Raw genomic sequence first — 22,256 nt, 5'->3', positions numbered from 1 at the left:
CTTCAGCAAGAACCAATGAGGTTCATTCTCGTGTTACGCAGCACGTTTGAGCTTCAGCAAGAACCAATGAGGTTCATTCTCGTGTTACGCAGCGCGTTTGAGCTTCTGTAAGAACCAATGAGGTTCATTCTCGTGTTACGCAGCGCGTTTGAGCTTCTGTAAGAACCAATGAGGTTCATTCTCGTGTTACGCAGCGCGTTTGAGCTTCTGTAAGAACCAATGAGGTTCATTCTCGTGTTACGCAGCACGTTTGAGCTTCAGCAAGAACCAATGAGGTTCATTCTCGTGTTACGCAGCGCGTTTGAGCTTCTGTAAGAACCAATGAGGTTCATTCTCGTGTTACGCAGCGCGTTTGAGCTTCTGTAAGAACCAATGAGGTTCATTCTCGTGTTACGCAGCGCGTTTGAGCTTCTGTAAGAACCAATGAGGTTCATTCTCGTGTTACGCAGCACGTTTGAGCTTCAGCAAGAACCAATGAGGTTCATTCTCGTGTTACGCAGCGCGTTTGAGCTTCAGCAAGAACCAATGAGGTTCATTCTCGTGTTACGCAGCGCGTTTGAGCTTCAGCAAGAACCAATGAGGTTCATTCTCGTGTTACGCAGCACGTTTGAGCTTCTGCAACAACCAATGAGGTTCATTCTCGTGTTACGCAGCACGTCTGAGCTTCAGCAAGAACCAATGAGGTTTGTTCTTGCACGTCAAGCATTTATGTTTGCTGATCAATATTTATTTGTGAATAAAAGCAGAAATTAAATCTGTTCATCATATAAGGCGACTGTGTCTCTTCAGAAGACTTGGATTGAACCCGCTCGATTCATATGGATTTAGTTTACGATCTCTTCATGAACTTTTTTTAGTTTTGGGTGTAGAGAATTTCAATGGAGGGACAGATAAATATATTCATTTGTTTTACAGAAATGAACAAAAGTCTTATGGGTTTTGAAAAACATAAGTAAATGATGACAGAATTTTCATTTTTGGGTGAACTATCCCTTTAAAATGATTATTAAAATATAATATCTAAAAATATATTATTTATATACAAATATTAAATAGAAAATGACCCCAAAACAAAATAAACTGCAAATGTCCCCTTTAAAGTGACCTAGGTCACTTTATTTAAATAGTCCGCTTTAGACATTCTACTAACTATAACAAAAATTGCAACTACATGTCAACTAACTACAAGTAAATTTGCATCTACATGTCAACATGTCTGTTGGGGGAGCATCAGAATAAAGTGTTAGCAGATATTAAGCAGACAGTCTACTAATACTCTAATGACTGCTAGTTGACATGTAGTTGCAAAGTTGCTTTGTGTAAAATGGCCTATCGAACTAAAGTGACCTACTCTAGAAATAAAAAGCACATTTAAAAAAAAAAACACAAAACGAGCTCAATGAATCGACAGGAAGTAGCAGTAGCAGTAACATTCAGATGAGGGTGTGTTAATGAGACGGTGGGGGGGATTTTCACACACCGGGGGTTGTTCTTCAGCGTGTTGACCAGAAACTCGTGGAGGTCTATTCCCGTGGAGTCTGTGTATTCCTGACTGGGATCTGAGAGAGAGATGGAGAGAGATTCATCACACACATTCTGTTGCATCCATCTGGCCTGTGAGAAAACACCTCCTCTGCCAAAAAAACAAAGACACACACACACACACACACCTCTTGAGAGTGTCTTCTTGGACAGTCGGTCTGTTTTCTCTGGCTTTTCTGAGATTTTCTCACTGTCCTCAATTTTGATGGAAGTTTCGTCTTTTTCAAAAGACTGACTGAGCTCGATATCAATCTTTTCCTGTTAAAACAGATTTAGAAATAAGACATTAACAATAGCAAAAAGTGATTCATTCAATTTCATTCAATTATAGATATATTTGATATGAACACATTTCCATTTCCCAAGTTTCTAAAAACAACAAACACCTTTTTTTGATGATTAGAAGAAAAACAACAGCTCATTTTTGTCATTATGAAGTGAGGAGGGTAATTTAAAGCTAATTATGATCTCTTTCCCTTAGCTGCAACTAATCAGAGGAGTTTGATTAAAATACTTTGCCAAAACAATTAGCACAAGACTTGTAATCATCTCAAGTAATAAAGACTTGCCTCCTCTCACATAACAATCACAATAGAGAACAACAATGTTCCAACATAAACCCTAGACTATAAACTACCTATACAAACTTTTAGATTAGTAATTTATGAATTTATGGATGGTATCACAATTCTGTCTATAAATAAAGAATAAAAATAACAATAAATAAAAAAACGAAATCAAATTTCCCACAATAATATATAGTATATAGAGTACCAATAATATATAGGTGAAGAAATATATTTTTATATATACTATATAGTTATATATACTATATTGACAATAATATTGATAATAAAAAACAGCATGTTAAATCAAATAAAATGTGTGTGTGTGTGTGTGTGTGTGTGTGTGTGTGTGTGTATGTATGTATGTATGTATGTATATATATTTTGTTTATATATATATATATATATATATATATATATATATATATATATATATATATATATATAACAAAACAAAAAAATTTAATAAACAAATCAATAATTTTAGTTTTAAATTAGTGGCAGGCTGATATATCCACTGACATTTGGACAAAAGTCACAATAAAAGGGAAAAAACTAATCCAAATTCCACACATTATCATATAATTCCACAATAATAATAATAATAATAATAATAATACATAACACTTATGTCACAAAGCACTAAATAAATAAATATTTTTTGTTCAAACACAAAAACTTTAACTTTACCAAAATAATAAAACAAATAAAAAATAAAAAATAAAATAAAAAAGTGATACTTTTTTAGGCCAGGCCTATTCAATCCCACTTCATGAACGATTTAAACAGAATTTAATTTTGCTCATAAATTATGCTTATTGTTCATTCAATTATGTTATGGTAAACTGTATTCAACTGACCCTATAACAGTTAAAAACTTTCGATAGTGATAGTACAAGAAGCGCATGTTCATTATAGTAAATGTATTCCATTCAGGTGCGCAGCTTTTAGGTTTAGAGGGTATTTTGGCCTGTTCTACTGCACATGAATTTATATTTTATGAATGGGATTTACAAACTCCCCTGAGGAGAAAGACGAAGGATTGTGGAGGTTATGAGATCATTCTGCCCTTCTGTGAGCTTTGGACTCGATCCCACCATGATCCTTCACTCTGATGCTAAAACTCGGCTTTATTTCAAACAGAGAGCGAGAGAAAGAGCCGGCCAAATGAACAGCAGTGGCTTTAAAGAGATAGTTCACCCTAAAATTATAATTCTCTCATCATTTATTCACCCTTTCGTGATCCCAAATCTTTTGACTTTCTTTCTTCCGAGTACAAAAGGAGATGTTTAGCTGAATGCTCATGCTGCTCTTTTCCATATAATGAAAGTAAATAGGAAGCAGGGCTGTCAAGGTCTAAAATTGTTTGGATTTTGTACATAGTAAATGATGACAGGTTTAATTTTTGGGTCCTTTTATATTCGTTATAAATCGTTAGGCACTGTTTTTCGTTCTCTGGCTTTTTTCTTCACTCGAACGAGGACAAAAATGTCATGCTACACGAGGGACGGCGAGAGAGAAGACGAATGGACAGATCGTGAATGAGCAGGTTGTGAAGGGGGGGTTCAGAGAGATGAGAAAGGTCTATGAATAGAGACCCTCTTTCCTCGGGGAGGAAGTCTCATTCACTCGTTCAAGGACGTAAACTTGATTAAGGACATTTATTCGTCTTTCAGACGGTTTGTCCACAAAGACCTTGAGTTCTTTTCTTCCTCACCTGCTCTCGCACTGCATGACTTCCGATTAAAAAAAAAAAGATAAAAACGAAACGATCGGCTGGGTTTCTTAACAAAAACGTCATTTAAAAGCAAGGTTGTCAAATGTATTCACCAAATATTTCACTTTTCTCTTAAATATTATATGGTCAAGTATTGACATGCTTATAAAAATAAATTCAAGCCAACAATGAGTATGATATAACATGCAATGTATTTGGTTTACATCTCAAATGTTACATCAGTAATGATAAAAAAAGAACAATATATGCTTTACTTTTGAAAAACTTAAATGAATATACATATAAATATGATGAATATATCAAATGCAATTATTATTTCTTTAATAACCAACACACAAAGAAAGTTGCAGCCTTGTATACAAAGAGCTGATGGTGTTGACCGCCTACAGCGAGCTCTAGGCTTCCTAATAGCGGCTCTGAGCTGCACACTAACCTAATAAATAGAACAAAAATGGGGTTTGGATAAGAACAGGCAATTATAGCAATCCACTGAGCTAGGCAGCTGAGACAGGAAAATTGTATTTGGTATAGATGATGGATGAAAGCAATCCTGTGCTGGGGACGCGCACACCTTTAATAAACGCACAGCTCTATAAAACGTGCACATATGCGATCGGCTCGCGCAAAACGTCTTTATAACTAAGAGCAGCGTTGATGTTTTGACAGCGTTATTGATGTGGGAAGCACTGGAGCAAGGACATCGGTTTGATCGGAGTTTAAGTGCTTTGCTATGAAGCCACTAAGGGAAATATAAAAATCAAAGAAACAAAATTATATTTCAATGCTTTTGGCTTCTATCGCAAATGTATTGCGATCCACAGAGAAACTTTGTGTTGTCTTGCAAAACTACCGTTTTCTCACGAAACAAACGCGCTCCCCTTAAAATGTGCATTTTCTCGCCAAAAATCTCTTGAGAAATTTTTTGTTGTCTTGCAAAACTATTGTGTTTCCTGAGAAAATGTGTATTCTCTCGCAAAGTATTACATTCCCTGAGAAACTTTGCATTCTCGCAAAACTATTGCGTTCCCCGAGAAAATGTGCCTTCTTCTTGCAAAACGTTTGCGTTTTCTCGCAAAAACACGAGCATTCTCTCGTAAAACTATTGTTCCCCGAACAACTTTGCGTTCCCTCACAAAACTATCGTGTTCCCTGAGAAACTTTGCATTCTCGCAAAACTATAGCATTTTCTCACAAAACTGTTGCGTTCCCCGAGATACTTTGCATTGTCTCGCAAAACGGTTGCGTTTTCTCACAAGACTATTGCATTCCCAGAGAGACTTTCCATTCGCAAGCAGAACTTGCGTTTTCAAAGCAATTGCATTCCCCTGAAGAAAATTTGCGTTCTCTCACAAAACAATTGCGTTCCCAGAGAATCTTCGCGTCTTCTCTCAAAACTAACGCGTTCCCTAAGAAATTTTGCATTGTCTCGCAAAACTATCGCGTTCCCCAAGAAACTTTGCATTGTCTCGCAAAACTATCGCGTTCCCCGAGAAACTTTGCATTGTCTCGCAAAACGGTTGCGTTTTCTCACAAGACTATTGCATTCCCAGAGAGACTTTCCATTCACAAGCAAAACTTTTGCGTTTTCAAAGCAATTGCATTCCCCTGAAGAATATTTGCGTTCTCTCACAAAACAATTGCGTTCCCAGAGAATCTTCGCGTCTTCTCTCAAAACTAACGCGTTCCCTAAGAAATTTTGCATTGTCTCGCAAAACTATCGCGTTCCCCAAGAAACTTTGCATTGTCTCGCAAAACTATCGCGTTCCCCGAGAAACTTTGCATTGTCTCGCAAAACTATCACGTTCCCCGAGAAACTTTGCATTGTCTCGCAAAACTATTGCGTTCCCCGAGAAAATGTGCCTTCTTCTTGCAAAACTTTTGCGTTTTCTCGCAAAAACATTAGCATTCTCTCGCAAAACTATTGTTCCCCGAACAACTTTGCGTTCCCACACAAAACTAGCGTGTTCCCTGAGAAACTTTGCATTCTCGCAAAACTATAGCATTTTCTCACAAAACTGTTGCGTTCCCCGAGATACTTTGCATTGTCTCGCAAAACGGTTGCGTTTTCTCACAAGACTATTGCATTCCCATAGAGACTTTGCATTCTCTTGCAAAACCATTATGTTCCCCAGTGAAAAAAATGCGCTTTTGCAATACTATTGTGTTCCCCCAAGAAAAATGTATTTCTCTCGCAAAACATTTGTACCCCCGAGAAAATTACTTCCCTCGCAAAACATTTGCATTTTCTCATAAAAACCTTTGCGTTCCCCCAAGAAACGTTGCGTTCGCTCGCAAAAGCACTGAAATATTGTTTGTCCTCCCACCTCATATTATTTCCATCACAAAAGATTTGTGAGCGAATGCAAAATCATGGAAATATAATTTTTCCTCACTTTTTTTTACCATCACAATGTCCCCTAAGGGCCTTCATACTTTGTAGTATGAACGGCATGCTATTTTTATTTGAAATAGTATGTGAATTATTAAGTAAACTAGGTCACATGACCTAAAAGGTAAGGAGTATGCTATTCAGAACACACACACACGTTTACCTGTTCTTGTGGCAGTTCTCGGAGCGGAGGTGGAGATGGTTCCTCACACACCGCCAAGCTGCGAACTAACTTTAACTTGCCGTTGGACTGGAGGAGAGTAACCATGGTTACCAAAACGTCTGGCACTCATTTGCAAAAAAACGTCCAACAACGCATGACTAAAAATATACAAGCACCATTTTGCAACGTCTCAGGAGACTTTTCAGAGCTCTGGGAGGGGTGTGTGTTAATTAGAGGTATGTTTATTAAAACCAACGCTTATATAAACACATCTGAAACCCCTGAAAGTCTGAAAATCTCGAACGTAATATTTTTTAGAAATAATAATAAACACAAGAGACAATTTCTTGCAGGCAATGTCAAAACAACCAAAAAGAACACGGTTTTAATGCACAAACTCAACGAAATCACAAAAACAGCGGCTGTTCAAAATGCAGAGATAAACCGACATCAAGAGCAGAGCAGAATTCGACACTAGGTGGGAAACTCTCCAGAGGAGGCGCTTGGGTTTTACAAACCCCCGGCATTTTGGTTCATGCTGCAAAAGTGCTAAACGCAGCATCCCCCCCAAGCACATTTATTATTCTTTACTGACTCGAGCAGGGGCTTTTATTCCCACAATGCACTGCCGAACTCTCTCTCTCTCTCTTTTTCTCGCAAGGCACACAGAGCACAGGCAAACAAAACAACCAACCAATCAATCAGGAAAAAGCAACAAAAAAAAAAAGCGAACCAACTCATGCTGTGATCATACCGTACCTTGGACCGTTTAATGCTCTGTGCTGATTGGCCGAGCTGTTGTTAAAAAGGAAAAAAGGAGGAAATTTGGATCATGTTATTAAATATTTAAAATACACAATTGTTTGTTAACATATGACATGCTTAAAATGTATATTTATTTATATATATAGTATATGAACAATAATGCATTAATTAAAATAATAATATAAATATACATTATAAAATATAATTTGGTTTCAGACTTTAGGAGATACAATTATGTAGTTTTTGTGAACCCTAATTTCAACCAAACTGCCATTGCAATCATGTAAAAATCTTAAACATATGTTAAATTTAGCTAAAAGCATCATTTTTTTTCACTATTAATGTCACCATTGTTTTTATTTATTTTTATAAATATTCGGCATGGATGCATTAAAAAGATCAACAGTGACAGTAAAGACATTTATAATGTTTTCTAGATTTTAAATCAAATAAATGCTTTTATTTTTATATATATATATATATATATATATATATATATATATATATATATATATATATATATATAAAATAATTCAATGTATCGCCCAGTCCTGGAAATTTATGGCAAATCCAGAAGGTCAAAAAGTTGAGTTATGCATGTTATTGCAGGTAATATAAAGGAGTGTGTGCACCAGTGAAGCAGCTAATTGTGTGGGAAAGGAGAGAGAAATGAACAATGAGAGAGGAATAGAGCTGAGATCAGCATGTGTTTCAATGCACCTGGCCGCTGCCCTTTCTCATTGCACCAAGAGCAGATGGTGGCAAAGTCACACACACACACACACGCGCACTCACACACCCTGAGGGTTTGCAGATAAACCAGCAGGATTTCAGGTGCAGATTAACTGTCCTTCCTCTCTTTACTGGCATTGGCCAATCACACACCAGCTTGGATTCGATTGGCTGATTCTACTCATCTTGTTGTCTTATCTCTGTCTTTAAGCAGAGACAATGGAAACCACAGCAACAGCATACCGCTCAGTGGTCATTAACATCCCATAATAAGTCATTAGCAAGAGGCTACAATCTCATTTTCTGTTGGCTTTGGATTATGTTACCCATAATGCACAAGTTTACCTGAGTTTGATGTGAGGAACTTTGGTCTGTCTCACACTCCTGGGCGTGTGTGCCATTGTTCTGGGGCGTGTGTTGGGGGTCGTTGAGGATCGCGGGCGATTCGGCCATGTGCGGCCCGTCACTCTCCAGAACCTTCATAACGTCACAACTTCTGGTGTCCAGAGAAGATTCAGACATTATCTTCAGACGCAAGGCCGAAAATCACCACCTGTGAGATAAACAGACAAACTGGTGATTTAGTTGACAGCGTAATTATGTTGATTTCAACTTGTGATGTTAAAATTACTGGTTCTTTGCTACCGAACTGATGTTAAATTTGTAAAAGTGTGACACAGGTTGGGTGAAATTACGAATTCTGTAATGCCAAAGGCTCACATCATGAATATTAATGATGTCTGAAGCTGCTTCGTAACCTTCCTTAAATGTGCATGCGTCATGTATCCTAATTAATATTCATTTCCCATAGTAGTATACGTTAATTAGCCAGCTGACTAGCCCGAATTATAATCATATGCCTTTCAGCCAATCAGTTAAGCCTGCAGGCTAATGTCAATATACATAATTAAAAATCATAAGTGCATTTTTTCATAGATAAATTTGCACCTATAGTTAATTTGATGTGAATAAAATTGAGGTTGCAAACTTAAAGCATGCTCAATGGCATACCAAATTTTTCTGTATAGTTGCCGTAGGACTCAATTCGGTACTTAACTAAAAGGATTAGTTCATAAAAATTATTAATCATAAGTTTTGTTAATGTCATGCTTTATGGAACACGCAGTCACAAACAAATTAATATATGCATGAGGCATTCATAAAAACTTTACCATAGTAGGACTCGTAATTTCACCACATATGGCAAAAGATTATCTCATGAATATTAATTAGCTGCTGACGTTACAACTGGAATTGAGCAAATCACGTAAACTAATTAACATTCACGTTCCAAACCTTTTACTTTGAACGATTCATATATCTAATTTGTTAGAAAAGCTTGCGTTAAAAAAACAAGCAGTGCAGGCTGGTCGAAAAAGAAACGCAAGAAAAAAGTACTGTATGTTAATTCTTTGAAGTCTACGTTTTAATTATAGTTGTTTAGATTGTAAATATTTGCGCAAACGTTAATGCCTTTACAGTTTTTGGATATCAATATTGAGAATCGTCAAATTTCGCTAGTTAGCCGCCATAACTAATTTGACGCAAATTAAAATGACGCAGTAAATTCCAAGGAATTCATCGACGTTTTTGTCGAAAAAAAGATGCATTTACGTAGTCTGTAACTATGAGTTCCGCGAGTTACATAACTATTGAAATCTAGGTACGTGAAAGAGAACTGGGTACTTCTATCCACCATTTGCGTCAAATGTAATATTTTAACAAATTATCATGAACTAAAAACATTTTGGTATTTTATTTAAACGTAAACATTTTCGCACAAACGACATCAGTGCGAATGTTGATGTTTACCGGCTGTGCTGTTTTCAGGACTGGGCAGGAACCTTAGGGAGCGTAGGACCCTGGGGCCTCCGGAGGCAGAGGGGCGGACTGAGAGACGGACAGGGGGCAGCAGCAGTCCCATGACCCCCGTCACCAGCGCTTGGGTCGGGTCGCCAAGCCACGGCTCACGCTCCGCATCACCCTCGGACACCTGTCACACACACAAGGACAGAGGTCAGGGGGGGTCGAATACAGCGAGGTCAAGAGGTCAGGGACGCATGGATACAGTAGCATCGGTGAGGGAGAACTGAACTTGTGTGCGGGTTGTTTGATGGAAAGTCTAAAAGGTCTTTCGGGAGCAGAAGCACTGCAGCGCTTTTAAAAAAGTGTCAGGGTGGTGACATGAATATGGAGAACAGTCTGTGCCGCAGAGAAGCAGGGACATTAAAATACACTGAGAGGAAGTCACATTTAACGCTGAACCTTATATGCATTTTAAGCATTTCAACCAGCTATAAGGAATACTAAGCCGATAAAAGTATTTAAAAGTATAGTGTGTTGATTGGAATATAAAAATAGTAGTTTTTTTTCACTCAAAGTCAATATAGCTCACGCATAGGTCTTGTGATGTTTCGTCTTTAACCTTCCTATGTAGTGCAATCACTTTAATTAACAGATTGAGATCAATTAACTTGAGATAAGCCCTATTCATCTTCGAACTGAGAAATTTCTATCTTACTAGTCAAAAAGAAAGAGACTTATAATAAGAAAAGGCAAGTGACATTTGGTGCAGTACTTGTCAAGGCGAATAAGTATTTAAAAACAAACCAAATGTATTACAAATCCTAGTGTCACAAACAATTACCATTGGCATCAACTCAAGAGTTGCGAAATTAAAAATCCTACTATTACGAACAATATGACTGCCGAAATTATCAGTACTACAAACTCAACACACGTGGTGAAATTACGAATCCTACTATGACAAACAATTAGTAATACCAACTTAATTTGACTGGAGTAATCGCAAATCCTACTATGACAAATCTTTAGTAGTACCAACTCGTTTTATCACTACTATGATGACCGATTAGCATCGGTAGTATCCAAGCAACACTAACACAAGAAAAAAAAAAACATTAAGAATGATTATCATAAAAAAGTAACATCACAGTCGATAAGTCAAGAAATATATGAATATTTAATAGGTCACAGTGTTACGTAACCTTTCTATAGGTTCCGTTCACAAAACTTAAAGGGATAGTTCACCCAAAAATGCATTCTGGGTGAATGATCTCTAATATTTTTTTCTTTATTTCAGCTTTATTTCGACACCAACCCTGGTGCCAACTCAATACAGATGACCAAATACCAATCCTACTAATGAATGTTTAGTTCATTCAAATTATTTGGTGTTCTGACAAGTCAAGAAAATAATGAATATTGATAAGTTGTTTCATAATAATCCTATGACGTTAAAGTAACGCCTTCCCAACAGTAGGATTCATTCATTCAAGCTTGAGTCTGAATGAACTGAGCATAAGTGCCAGTGTTCGCCTGGGCATTAATGACCCAAAAACACCCAGCCTCCGCCCCCGCCCTCGCCTATCCTGCCACCGCCAATCTAGAAACCTGTGCCAAGTTGTGACCCACCATATATCTCGAGGTCAAACGGGCCTGACCTGCCTCAGTCATCCCGCAAAGTACGCCAACTGGGTCCAAATACACTGTACAATCTGACCAAGGTAGAGTCCTTCTTACCAAACCATCATACCACGAAACACACACTGATCAAAATTCAAGCGATTAGCATCACGCGCGATTTGACAGTGGCGCAGGTGGCGGCAATGACAAGAACAGGTGGGTTTGACCACACTCAAGACAACAGCCAGACGGTCCCTCAGAATTATCCGAGACCATGCCATGACTTTTTCGTGAGTGTTTGTGCACAGGTCACTGGCATGATCCCACATCACCGCAGGAAGTAGGAGTGGATAATGTGTCTCTTGATCTTCTCTGGGCTCAGAACAGACCAATCTGGGGCGCAGGGACAAAGGGCGGCACAATTGCGCACCAACTGACGCTTTCAAGGACAATTATGACTTATGAGAGGCGCTTTTCCTCCCACACATGGATTGAAACACCTACTGTTGGCAGGAATTACACGAGCGCTGTTCATAAATATACAAGCATCTCTCTCGCTGCAGGCTAATCTCAGCGCTGCCGTATCTTTTCCTCTGAACACAGCGTTTATGTCGAGGTGAAGTGAAAAATCCGAATCTGCATTTCAAAATACGCCCTCCACCGCAACTACCCTCCCCTCCTGCACGCACAACTGTTTTCGCTCCATATTCAATAAGTTCTTCCGAGCATCACTAGAGAGAAAAGACTCCCCGCGGATCTCGGCGGCTGCATATTTTCACAAACTTGACAGTACAGATGTCCGAGTTTGACACTGGAGGATTAAAAAAAAAAAAAAAAAAAAGAGAGAAAAATCAACCACAGCAGAAACACACAAACACACCGGCTGTCTCTCAAAAACTACACAGCTGACTACCTAGACAGCATTTTTGGGTATAATTGGTGTGTTTCCAGTCGATTGATGCTCAAGAATAACGTATGTTGCCTAAAAAAAGTATGCTAAGTATGATGACTATAAATGTTGTCTAGATAGGTAGTGTACTGGATACGATATATAAGAATGCCTATAAATGCTTTCTAGCTAGGCAGCTCACTAGGTACAAAGCCCCCACAAAAAACAGTCAAGGTCTCAAAAGGTAAAATACTAAACTACTGTTGTCTAGATAATTTTCAATATAAAATGCTCAAAAATGTTGTCGCGTTAGGCAGCTCTCTTTGGTACTGTTGTCGAAGGTAAGATTTCTAGAAAGGCGGCTAACTAGATCTCATGCCCCGAATCGCCATTTAGTAGGGGTACAATTCCCAAAATGGCTGTCTAGAAAGGTAGTGCACAACAATGTTGTCTAGGTAAGTAAGGCCATCTAGGTAGACAGCTCGCTAACTTGGTTTGATGAACATGCTGTGTAGGAAGGAAGCTCACTTGATACAATGCCCAAAACTGCTGTTTAGGAAGGTAGCGCACTAAGTATGATGCCCACAATTGCTGTCTAGGCATAAAAGCTTTTGATGCTTGCAAATGCAGTCTAGGTAGGCGACTCAATAGGTATAACTACCTAAAATGCATCCAGCTCACTAGATTTGATGGCCAAAAATGCGATCTGTGTAGGTGTATAATAAGGTTTTACATTCACATTTATGCATTAGCAGATGAAAATGATGCTCAAAACCGCTACTTAGGCAGCACAAAAGGTATAAGGCTCTAAATGCATCTAGAAAGCCAGCTCACAAGGAATAATGACAAAAAACGCTGTCTAGGAAGGAAGTGCACTAAGTATGATGCACGCAATTGCTGTCTAGGCAAACAGTTAATAAGCTTTTGATGCCTGAAAATGCCGTCTTGGTCGGTGGCTCAATTGGTATAATGCATCTAGGAAACCAGCTCACTAGATTTGATGGCCAGACATGCTGTCTGGGTAGGCGTATAATAAGGGTTTATATTTACATTTATGTATTTAGCAGACAAAAAAAAATGATGCTCACAGTATGATGGCCACAAATGCTGTCTAGGCAAACAGTTAATAAGCTTTTGATGCCCAAAAATGCAGTCAAAGTAGGCAGTTCACAAGGTTTTATGCCCAAAAATGCTGTCTAAGAAGCAACTGCACTAATTGTGATGCACAAATGCCATCTAGGCAAACAGTTAATAAGCTTTGTTGGCATCCAAGTAGGAAGCTCACTAAGTACGATGCCCAAAAATGCTTCCAAGGTAGTTTACTGGGTTTTGAGACCGTCATAACGTCACTAAATCTGGGACGGACACACAGACTTTATTCAGACGAAACTAAAACACCAGCCCACAAACAAATACTCATTTTTCCAATTTGTCTCATAAACCACAAAAAAACAAAAGACAAAAAAACAGACTAACACATGCAAAGTAAAATAAATAGACAAACACAACCACAACTTTTCACAAAAATGCATGCAACATCATCTCGCTTTAACCTTGTTGTCCGAGACAATAAAGCCCATCCGAAATTTCCCGTTATCAATTATTAATCACCATATTTCAGGAAGCAACGAGCACTTACCCTCCTGACAAAAGAAGCGCACCACCGTGCCGGGCTCCAGGCTACACATATTTCACTTCACCCCTGTTTTAGACTAATATGCAAATGGCCCATATTTCTGGATAAAAGCGTTGCTAATGGTTTTCCCTCTTTTTTCCTCCTCCCGTCACAATCCGTGTTCTCAGTGTGTGGCCGCTGTCACAGTCGAGCTATTCTTCTCCTCTCCTCTCCTCTCCTCTCCTCATCAGTTCATTTACACGATTCGCCACATTAACGATATTAGCCGGGCTGCCTTCGGCTGTAATTTACACCGACACAAACACCCAGCTTTCCGCTGATAGCCGCCTCGGGCTCTTTTTTAAATTATAAAATAGAGCAATTACAAGAATGTCATTACAAAGTGCGCGCGCGCACACACACACACGAACAGAGACTGCAATTTGCTGACATGCAAATTTAGTCACAATGAATTTAACCAAGGTTTAGAATTAATATGGAATTAGCACTAAAAACTAATTCAGATTATTTTATCACTTTTGCAAACATTTATTTGAAGACCAAGCTCAAATGTTACAATGTTTTCCATTTAAAGCGTTTCATTGTAAAAAATAAACGTAGGAAATTTCACGTAACTTTACGCATTTATTTTTATGTTCACCTCAATTAAAATGAGCAAAAAAACAAAAAAAAACACCAGCATGCAAATCAACACGTTCAAGACTTCACACACACACCTGCCTGTCGTTCATGATCCGCTGCTCGGCTCACATCATTAGTTTCCATAGCAGACCGAGTGGCATCAAACGGAGCGCGCTCAGTGCAGCTCTGCTCTCCTCCGTCTGAGCGTGGAGCGTTCGCGTACCTGCCCAAAGCCATCGCTGCCGCAATCCTTCCTGATTCTCCTCTCTCTCTCTCACACACACACACTCTCCGCCAAATCAACAGCTGGCCTTTGTGATGTCACCCCTCCCCTGGCCAATCAGAACGCCCTGAGGGCTGGGTGCAGTATGTCAGCGCTAAGCAGGGCTCCACCCTCGAGAGCCAATCAGATGGCCCCTGTGGACCGGAGAGAGAGGCAGACGGCGAAGACACACACACACACACACGACCAACTGTGGCGAAGTGCCACTGTGGGACAGTCTGTCAGGGTAGGAGCACGCCAGCACTGCAAATCCACCTTATTCGGTTGCAAAGGGTGCATGTAAGCTACCCATCGAACTCAGTGCCGCAGTCGCACACACGCCCTACTTAAAGTGATGTCCCCTTGTGCCTCAAATCTCCACATTTCCGTGCACATTTTTGCGGGAAAAAATAATACCTGATGGTTAGGTAGAGGTAGAGGGTGGTTAGGTAGACGCCCCTGTTTAACAAGCAAGCGCCCTTTCCATTGCTGACTGACGCAGGGACGTGAGGTCATTGAGAAAAGTGGGTCACGGAAAACGAGTTACGTATTACTGTTGGAAAGTCGCCCCAAAAACAAAGGGCAGGTAAAAAAAAAAGGCTTTGAATATGAACGAAAGGTTAACTACAGTCAAACAAACAAGCTTTCAGACTTAAAAATCTCCAGACAAAACGAACAAAATGCTGTCTATGCCCAAACATGCTATCTTAGGTTTGACGCCCAAATTTCATTCTGTAGGCAGCTAATTGGGTATGATACCAAAATTGCTATCTAGACAGGGAGCACGCTAGGTTTGATGTACAAAAATGCTGTCTAGATAGGAAGCTAACTAGGTAAAATGCCCATAAATGTCGTTTATGTAGGGGGCTCAGTAGCTTTGATGGCCAAAAATGCTGTCTAGATTGGGAGCTCACTAGGTTTGATCCCCAAAAATGTTGTCTAGATTGGGAGATAACTAGGTTTGATCCCCAAAAATGTTGTCTAGATAGGGAGATAACTAGGTAAAATGCTCATAAATGCCATTTATGTAGGGGGCTCACTAGCTTTGATGGCCAAAAATGCTGTCTGGATTGGGAGTTCACTAGGTTTGATCACCAAAAATGCTGTCTAGATAAGGAGATAACTAGGTAAAATGCCCATAAACACTGTCTAGGTAGGCAATTTACAAGGTTTGACACTCAAAGATGCTGTCTAGATGGGGAGGTCAGGAGGTTTTACCCCCCAAAATGTAACTAGGATTTATGCCCAAATTTCAGTCTACTTAGGCAGTTCACAAAGTAGGCCTATCTGTGTAGATGGGAAGCTCACTGGGGTTAATGCCAGAAATGTTATCTAGCTAGGCAGCTCACTAGGTTTGAGGTCTAAAAATGCTGTCTAGGTAAGGAGTTGACAAAGTATGCTGGCAAAAAATCCGCCAAGGTAGTCGGCTTTCTTGTTTAATGATTAAAAACTCCGTCTAGAAAGGAAGGCCAACATGTTCGATGCCCAGAATGTCATCAAGGTAGGTAGCTCACTAGGCTTGATGCAGTCTACTAAGACAATTCAAACCAAACATGCTTCCAGACAAAACAATATATCCAGACAACACTACAAATTAACAAACAATCATAATCTTGACATGATGGTGACTGACTGTGACAACAAGTACCGCCGTTTTCGCGTGTAAAAAAAAGGAATAAAAGTCGAACTGACAGTTGCACAAAGCCAGTCAAGTTAAAGTAAAACTCCCCATTCACCAAGCGTCTCCTTTCAGTGAAAGAGAAAATCTGCAAAAATTCCAGCTAAACGCCGCATTACATGCCTCTCATTTGCATAACAAAAGACCAGAGGGGGGAGGACTGGCACTGCTGGCTAATTGTAGCCCAAGATGCCGTTAGCCTGCGGAGGAAATGTGACAGCCACGTTTATTCTGCTTTCCCCCTGATGGTGTCTGCAAGAACGGTGGGAATAGCCTCAGGATAAGGGTCGGGATTTGCAGACACCTTCTAATAAGCATGTTGGGGGCAGGGGCAGTTAGCGTTCTTCTGGGCTATCTTGACCAAAAAAAACCCCCAAAACATTACCTATGCAAAACAACAAGAATAAATGAAAAAGATATGGATTACTGAAGCAGCGGAGACAGCGAGAGGTAGCAGCACAGTAGTAATTTGTATCGGATATTATCTCATTAGGGAGAAATGTCCAGCTCCACACTGATTACCGAAAGATAGAACAGGTCAATAACTCTGTAGCGCCCCAAAATACCACAGCGCCATAATTCACCAAACTAGCCATTATTCTCATTAATACGTAGGGAAGAGAGAAGGTCTGCTGTCCGCTGGCTTTTCCAGCCATGTAAGAACAGAATGAGAAAACGTGTTGACATTTAAAGGTGACCAGTCACAACGGTCATTTCTCTGGTCTAGTTGACACCTCTGGACAGCTCTGAGACTGGGATGCTTCAGAGAAAAATGAGTCGGCGAGAGTTTTTTTTGGAAATCTGGATGCAAGACCCTCTCAAGGCGATAAGAAATCTTACCTGAAAAACATTAAGTGGTCCTGCTCTAGAGTCACAGTACTTATTGGGTGAACAGGGTGCAGAGGGTGAACGGGTAAAAACTAATATTTCGCCAAAAAACGTATCAAGTTGATTTTAGCCTATTTCGGGTATCAATTGAACTATATAAAACACTCTGCCCTCATTAACAAGGTGGTTATAGCCTCTTTTGGGCACCAATTCAACTTTATATCACTGTACTCTCATTAACAAAGTCTGGCTCTACATTCACACTACTTATTGGGTGAACAGGGCGCACAGGGTGAAAAGGTAACATTCAAAACAATAACTGGCATTTGCTAAAAACCTGGTGGGTATGGCCTATTCTGGAACAATTCAACTGTATATAACAGCATATAAAAAATAAAAAAAATTGGCAGAAAGATTCAAAGTACTTTTTGAGTGAACAAGATGCACAGGTATAACAGATAAAATTCTATTTATTATCTCATCTATGTATTTTTTAACTCTTTTGGACACAATTTAATTGTATATGACCATACTCTCATTAAAGTCTGGCTCTACATTCACACTACTTTTTGGGTGAACAGGGCACACATGGTGAAAAGGTAGCATTCAAAACTATTACTAATATTTAGCCAAAAATTATGGAGTCTTTTGGACACCAATTCAACTACATATCACTGTATGTAAAAAGTAAGGATACACTGGATACTCCTCAACACAAATGGCCGGCTTAATGACAGGACTTAATGGGTGAACAGGGCACATATGGTGAACAGGTAATGTTCACAATGACAGGAAAATTTAACAAATTGATTTCCTTTGGACACCAGTTCAACTGCATTTCACAGCACTAGTTTAATTTCTTAACCCAAATGGCAGTCCACCAAGCAGCTACTAGATAAAAAGTAATTAAATAAAAGTCATCTCATTGTCTATAATGAATGCGGTGCTGCAGAATGAAGTGATGCTCAGGTGAAAGGGGGGCGAGGGGCGCGCAGGTGAGAATTCTCCTGTGGTGATGCAGATGAGCTTGTACGAACAGGAGCTCGTGGATCATTCCTTACCGCAGCGCCTCTCGCGCACGAACATTAATATTCGGCGTGACAGAAACAGGCCGGCGGCACAGGAAACCAGGACGCCTAACAATACACCGCATGAGTGTTTAAAAATATATATAAATAAAATAACAGCTGAACAATCGCAAGGTCAAAAAGAACCCCAGCGCAAGACTATGCATCATGTCAGCGCTTTACAAGAAAAATTAAGTTCATGTACCAGATACAGGTTATATTGTTTGGCTGCTGGAATATGGTCAAAGATCTGGATTTGAAATGCAAAATGCTGCAGATTATAATATCTGTGATATTACGTGACCTTGAGTTGTCACAGTAATTGATCTGAATTAGGGCTGCACGATAAATTGTTTTAGCATTGATATTGCGATGTGCGCATCCGCTATATGTCACATCACAGGATGTGCGATGTCAAGACGATCATTGATCTGTGGTATGTACGGACCAGGCAACACAGTTCGAAACGCACATCATTTTCGAAGTTTAACCATCATAGAGTGAAATATTATTTGCATTGGTTTTAGCTTCTGTCAGTTTAAACATTTAAGTGATTTTAAGCCAAATTGAGCGCAAGAAAGAGAACTCATTTTGTAACATTACGTGATTCCGTTCTCTTCCACCTCTAGTTGAGCGTGAACGGACACATACATGCGAAGTTAAAATACCAGTCTCGGTGTGTATCCTCGCAGTTTGGCTAACTAAAACATACACAATTGAGAAAGAAAACGTATGCGTATCATTATATTGGATCCGTGCATTCGGTCTTAAAGTGACAGCAGCCTAATAAACCTGCTGATGTCCGTGTCATTAATGTTAATCAAATAACAAAATGCAAAGAGAAAATCACTTTTGTAGCTTTAACAATGATTAATTCAATAAAATGTATACAGTCGAGACTGATTTGATTTGATTATTCAATTTCTGTACCTAAATACTGTTAGACTTACCTGAAAAACCTAAAGCACTGTTTTTTCATTTGTACCCTTTGCTCTATTGTATTCATCTGATGATTGTAATTTGTTGTAATTTAATTTTCTATGCAGATTCACTCCCCTACAAAATCACCCGAATCATCAATTCATTCTTTCCAAATAGAGCTATTCAAGGCATCTGGTGAAACTGTTTTCATGTCGCACTATACTGTGTATACATATTAGGGCTGCACGATGTATCGTTTAAGCATCGATATCGCGATGTACGAATCCACGATAGTCACATCGCAGGATGTGCGATGTCAAGAATAGGTAGGCTATCGTAGTTGATCCGTGATTCACTATCCGTACGGGCCAGCTTCTCCCCGGCCCTTGTGATTCGCGGATTAATTGCAGTTTAACCATCACAGAGTGAAAGTTTATCATTTGCATGTGTTTTTAAGTCCTAATTGCGTAACGCGTGCCGTAGGCTGCACGTCCGATTCGCGAACTAATGACTCCTTTGAACCGATTCACTTTAATGAATGGTTTAAACAACTGATCTGTCCAACACTGAACTCACGAGACGTCTGAATCGGTGTATAACAAATTGGTAACACGTTACAATAATGTTCTATTTATTATACTCTAGTTAACTACATTAGTTAACATTTACTATTAATAAACTGCACTTCTACAACATTGTTAATTTCAACATTTAGGCTATAGCCTACATTATTGAAATCAAAAGTTGTATTTTTTAACATAGTTAATGCAAATGCACTGTGAAGTAACATGAACAAACAATGAACATCTGTATTTATATTAACTAAGATAAACAAAGATTAATAAATACAGTAACAAAAGTATTGCTCATGGTTAGTTCATGTTAGTTATTAACCTAATACATTAACTAATGTTAACAATTCAAACCATATCCTAAAGTTACAAACAAATCATTTACTCAGAGCACCTCTTAAAATGAGAACGTAAGTGTGCTTACCCCATTTTTGTTTGTAAGAGAAAATTAGATCAGATTTCATATCGCAATATGTATCGCAGAAAAATAAAATATCGCAATGTCATTTTTTCACAATGTCGTGCAGCCCTAATATATATATATATATATATATATTAGGGCTGCACGATTTATGGTATTTTAATCGCGATAACGATATCTGCCTCTCTCGATTAATTTTAAAAAATCGTCGCGATATTTGCCCGCTCGTTTTTTATCCTGAAAACGCTTTTTTATTAGACTTTTGCATTATCTTGCATTGTAAACAAGTCCCCACTAGCACTGATGTTTGTGGTTGCCAGATCTGAACATCTTAAATCTCCCAAATTACCCAAACAGAGCTTTTATCTTACATTTTATGCCCCGTGTTTTACTTACTCGGTGCAATCTGGCAACCCTGCGCGCGCGCGCTTTACACTGCGGAAAAAGCACAGATCTCCACAGCGATATTCAGTTTGCATGAAATTGTTACACAGCCAGTCTGTTTCTTCACAAGCCACTTGTGCCGGTTGTGTGACTAAATATGTTTCTAAATGAGTTTCGCTGTTCTATTTTTTGAAGTTTAAGTTTTTACCAGTTTTCATGATGTGAATCAGTTGAAAACGACAGCCACTGACCGTTTTCAGTGTGTATCAACAAGTAGACTATTTTTCTTTGCAGTACGAATTTGCTGAGCGATCTGGATCTGTACGTTGTCTCATTTTCAACCGAAATGTGTCGCTTAGAAGATCTAATGTGAAGACGCATCACAAAGCGCTCATCTAACGTTAAATCATGCCATTTGTATTGACTTGCTGTCTGAGGAAGTTGTAGTTGGTTAAATGAAGTCTGATGCTGATGGTTTGAAATTAACATCGCTGTCAAATCACTGGCCAATTTGGCATGTTATTATGTTTACTGATTTTGCTGGGGAAATTCGTGTAAACCAAATCTGCGCGGATTTTGCGCAAATACTCGTGCAAAACCGTTAACTGTCTCTTCTCTTTCTCTAGTTTCTCAAATGAGAATAATCGTGATTAATTATCGCGATTATAATTTTGAGCAAAATAATCGTGATTATAATTTTAACCATTATCGTGCAGCCCTAATATATATATATATATATATATATACACACACACACATATACATATATACATATATACATATATATATATATATATATATATATATACACACTCACCTAAAGGATTATTAGGAACACCATACTAATACTGTGTTTGACCCCCTTTCGCCTTCAGAACTGCCTTAATTCTACGTGGCATTGATTCAACAAGGTGCTGAAAGCATTCTTTAGAAATGTTGGCCCATATTGATAGGATAGCATCTTGCAGTTGATGGAGATTTGTGGGATGCACATCCAGGGCACGAAGCTCCCGTTCCACCACATCCCAAAGATGCTCTATTGGGTTGAGATCTGGTGACTGTGGGGGCCATTTTAGTACAGGGAACTCATTGTCATGTTCAAGAAACCAATTTGAAATGATTCGAGCTTTGTGACATGGTGCATTATCCTGCTGGAAGTAGCCATCAGAGGATGGGTACATGGTGGTCATAAAGGGATGGACATGGTCAGAAACAATGCTCAGGTAGGCCGTGGCATTTAAACGATGCCCAATTGGCACTAAGGGGCCTAAAGTGTGCCAAGAAAACATCCCCCACACCATTACACCACCACCACCAGCCTGCACAGTGGTAACAAGGCATGATGGATCCATGTTCTCATTCTGTTTACGCCAAATTCTGACTCTACCATCTGAATGTCTCAACAGAAATCGAGACTCATCAGACCAGGCAACATTTTTCCAGTCTTCAACTGTCCAATTTTGGTGAGCTCGTGCAAATTGTAGCCTCTTTTTCCTATTTGTAGTGGAGATGAGTGGTACCAGGTGGGGTCTTCTGCTGTTGTAGCCCATCCGCCTCAAGGTTGTGCGTGTTGTGGCTTCACAAATGCTTTGCTGCATACCTCGGTTGTAACGAGTGGTTATTTCAGTCAAAGTTGCTCTTCTATCAGCTTGAATC

General features: G+C 39.1%; 1 protein-coding gene across 13 annotated transcripts in view; it reads right to left on the bottom strand.

The window, feature by feature from the left end:
* Nucleotides 1-22,256, bottom strand: part of r3hdm1 (R3H domain containing 1) — a 44,648-nt gene that overhangs the window by 20,490 nt on the left and 1,902 nt on the right. For 4 of the 13 annotated variants that reach the window (XM_084415627.1, XM_084415625.1, XM_084415632.1 and 1 more), the window contains exons 2-5: nucleotides 9,708-9,888; nucleotides 8,241-8,448; nucleotides 1,671-1,800; nucleotides 1,481-1,559 (exon numbers count right to left, since the gene is read on the bottom strand). In XM_084415627.1, the coding sequence (XP_084271753.1) occupies nucleotides 1,481-1,559; nucleotides 1,671-1,800; nucleotides 8,241-8,417 (386 nt within the window). In that variant the 5' untranslated portion in view covers nucleotides 8,418-8,448; nucleotides 9,708-9,888. Of the gene's footprint in view, nucleotides 1-1,480; nucleotides 1,560-1,670; nucleotides 1,801-6,398; nucleotides 6,486-7,157; nucleotides 7,194-8,240; nucleotides 8,449-9,707; nucleotides 9,889-14,562; nucleotides 14,674-22,256 lie in introns of those variants that run through there. The other 9 variants (XM_084415628.1, XM_084415629.1, XM_084415635.1 and 6 more) reach the window with 6 other exon arrangements.

The sequence above is a fragment of the Rutilus rutilus genome (genome assembly GCF_951802725.1).
Source record: "Rutilus rutilus genome assembly, chromosome: 8".
Classification (NCBI taxonomy): domain Eukaryota; kingdom Metazoa; phylum Chordata; class Actinopteri; order Cypriniformes; family Leuciscidae; genus Rutilus; species Rutilus rutilus.
This window is presented reverse-complemented; position numbering and strand designations above follow the sequence as displayed.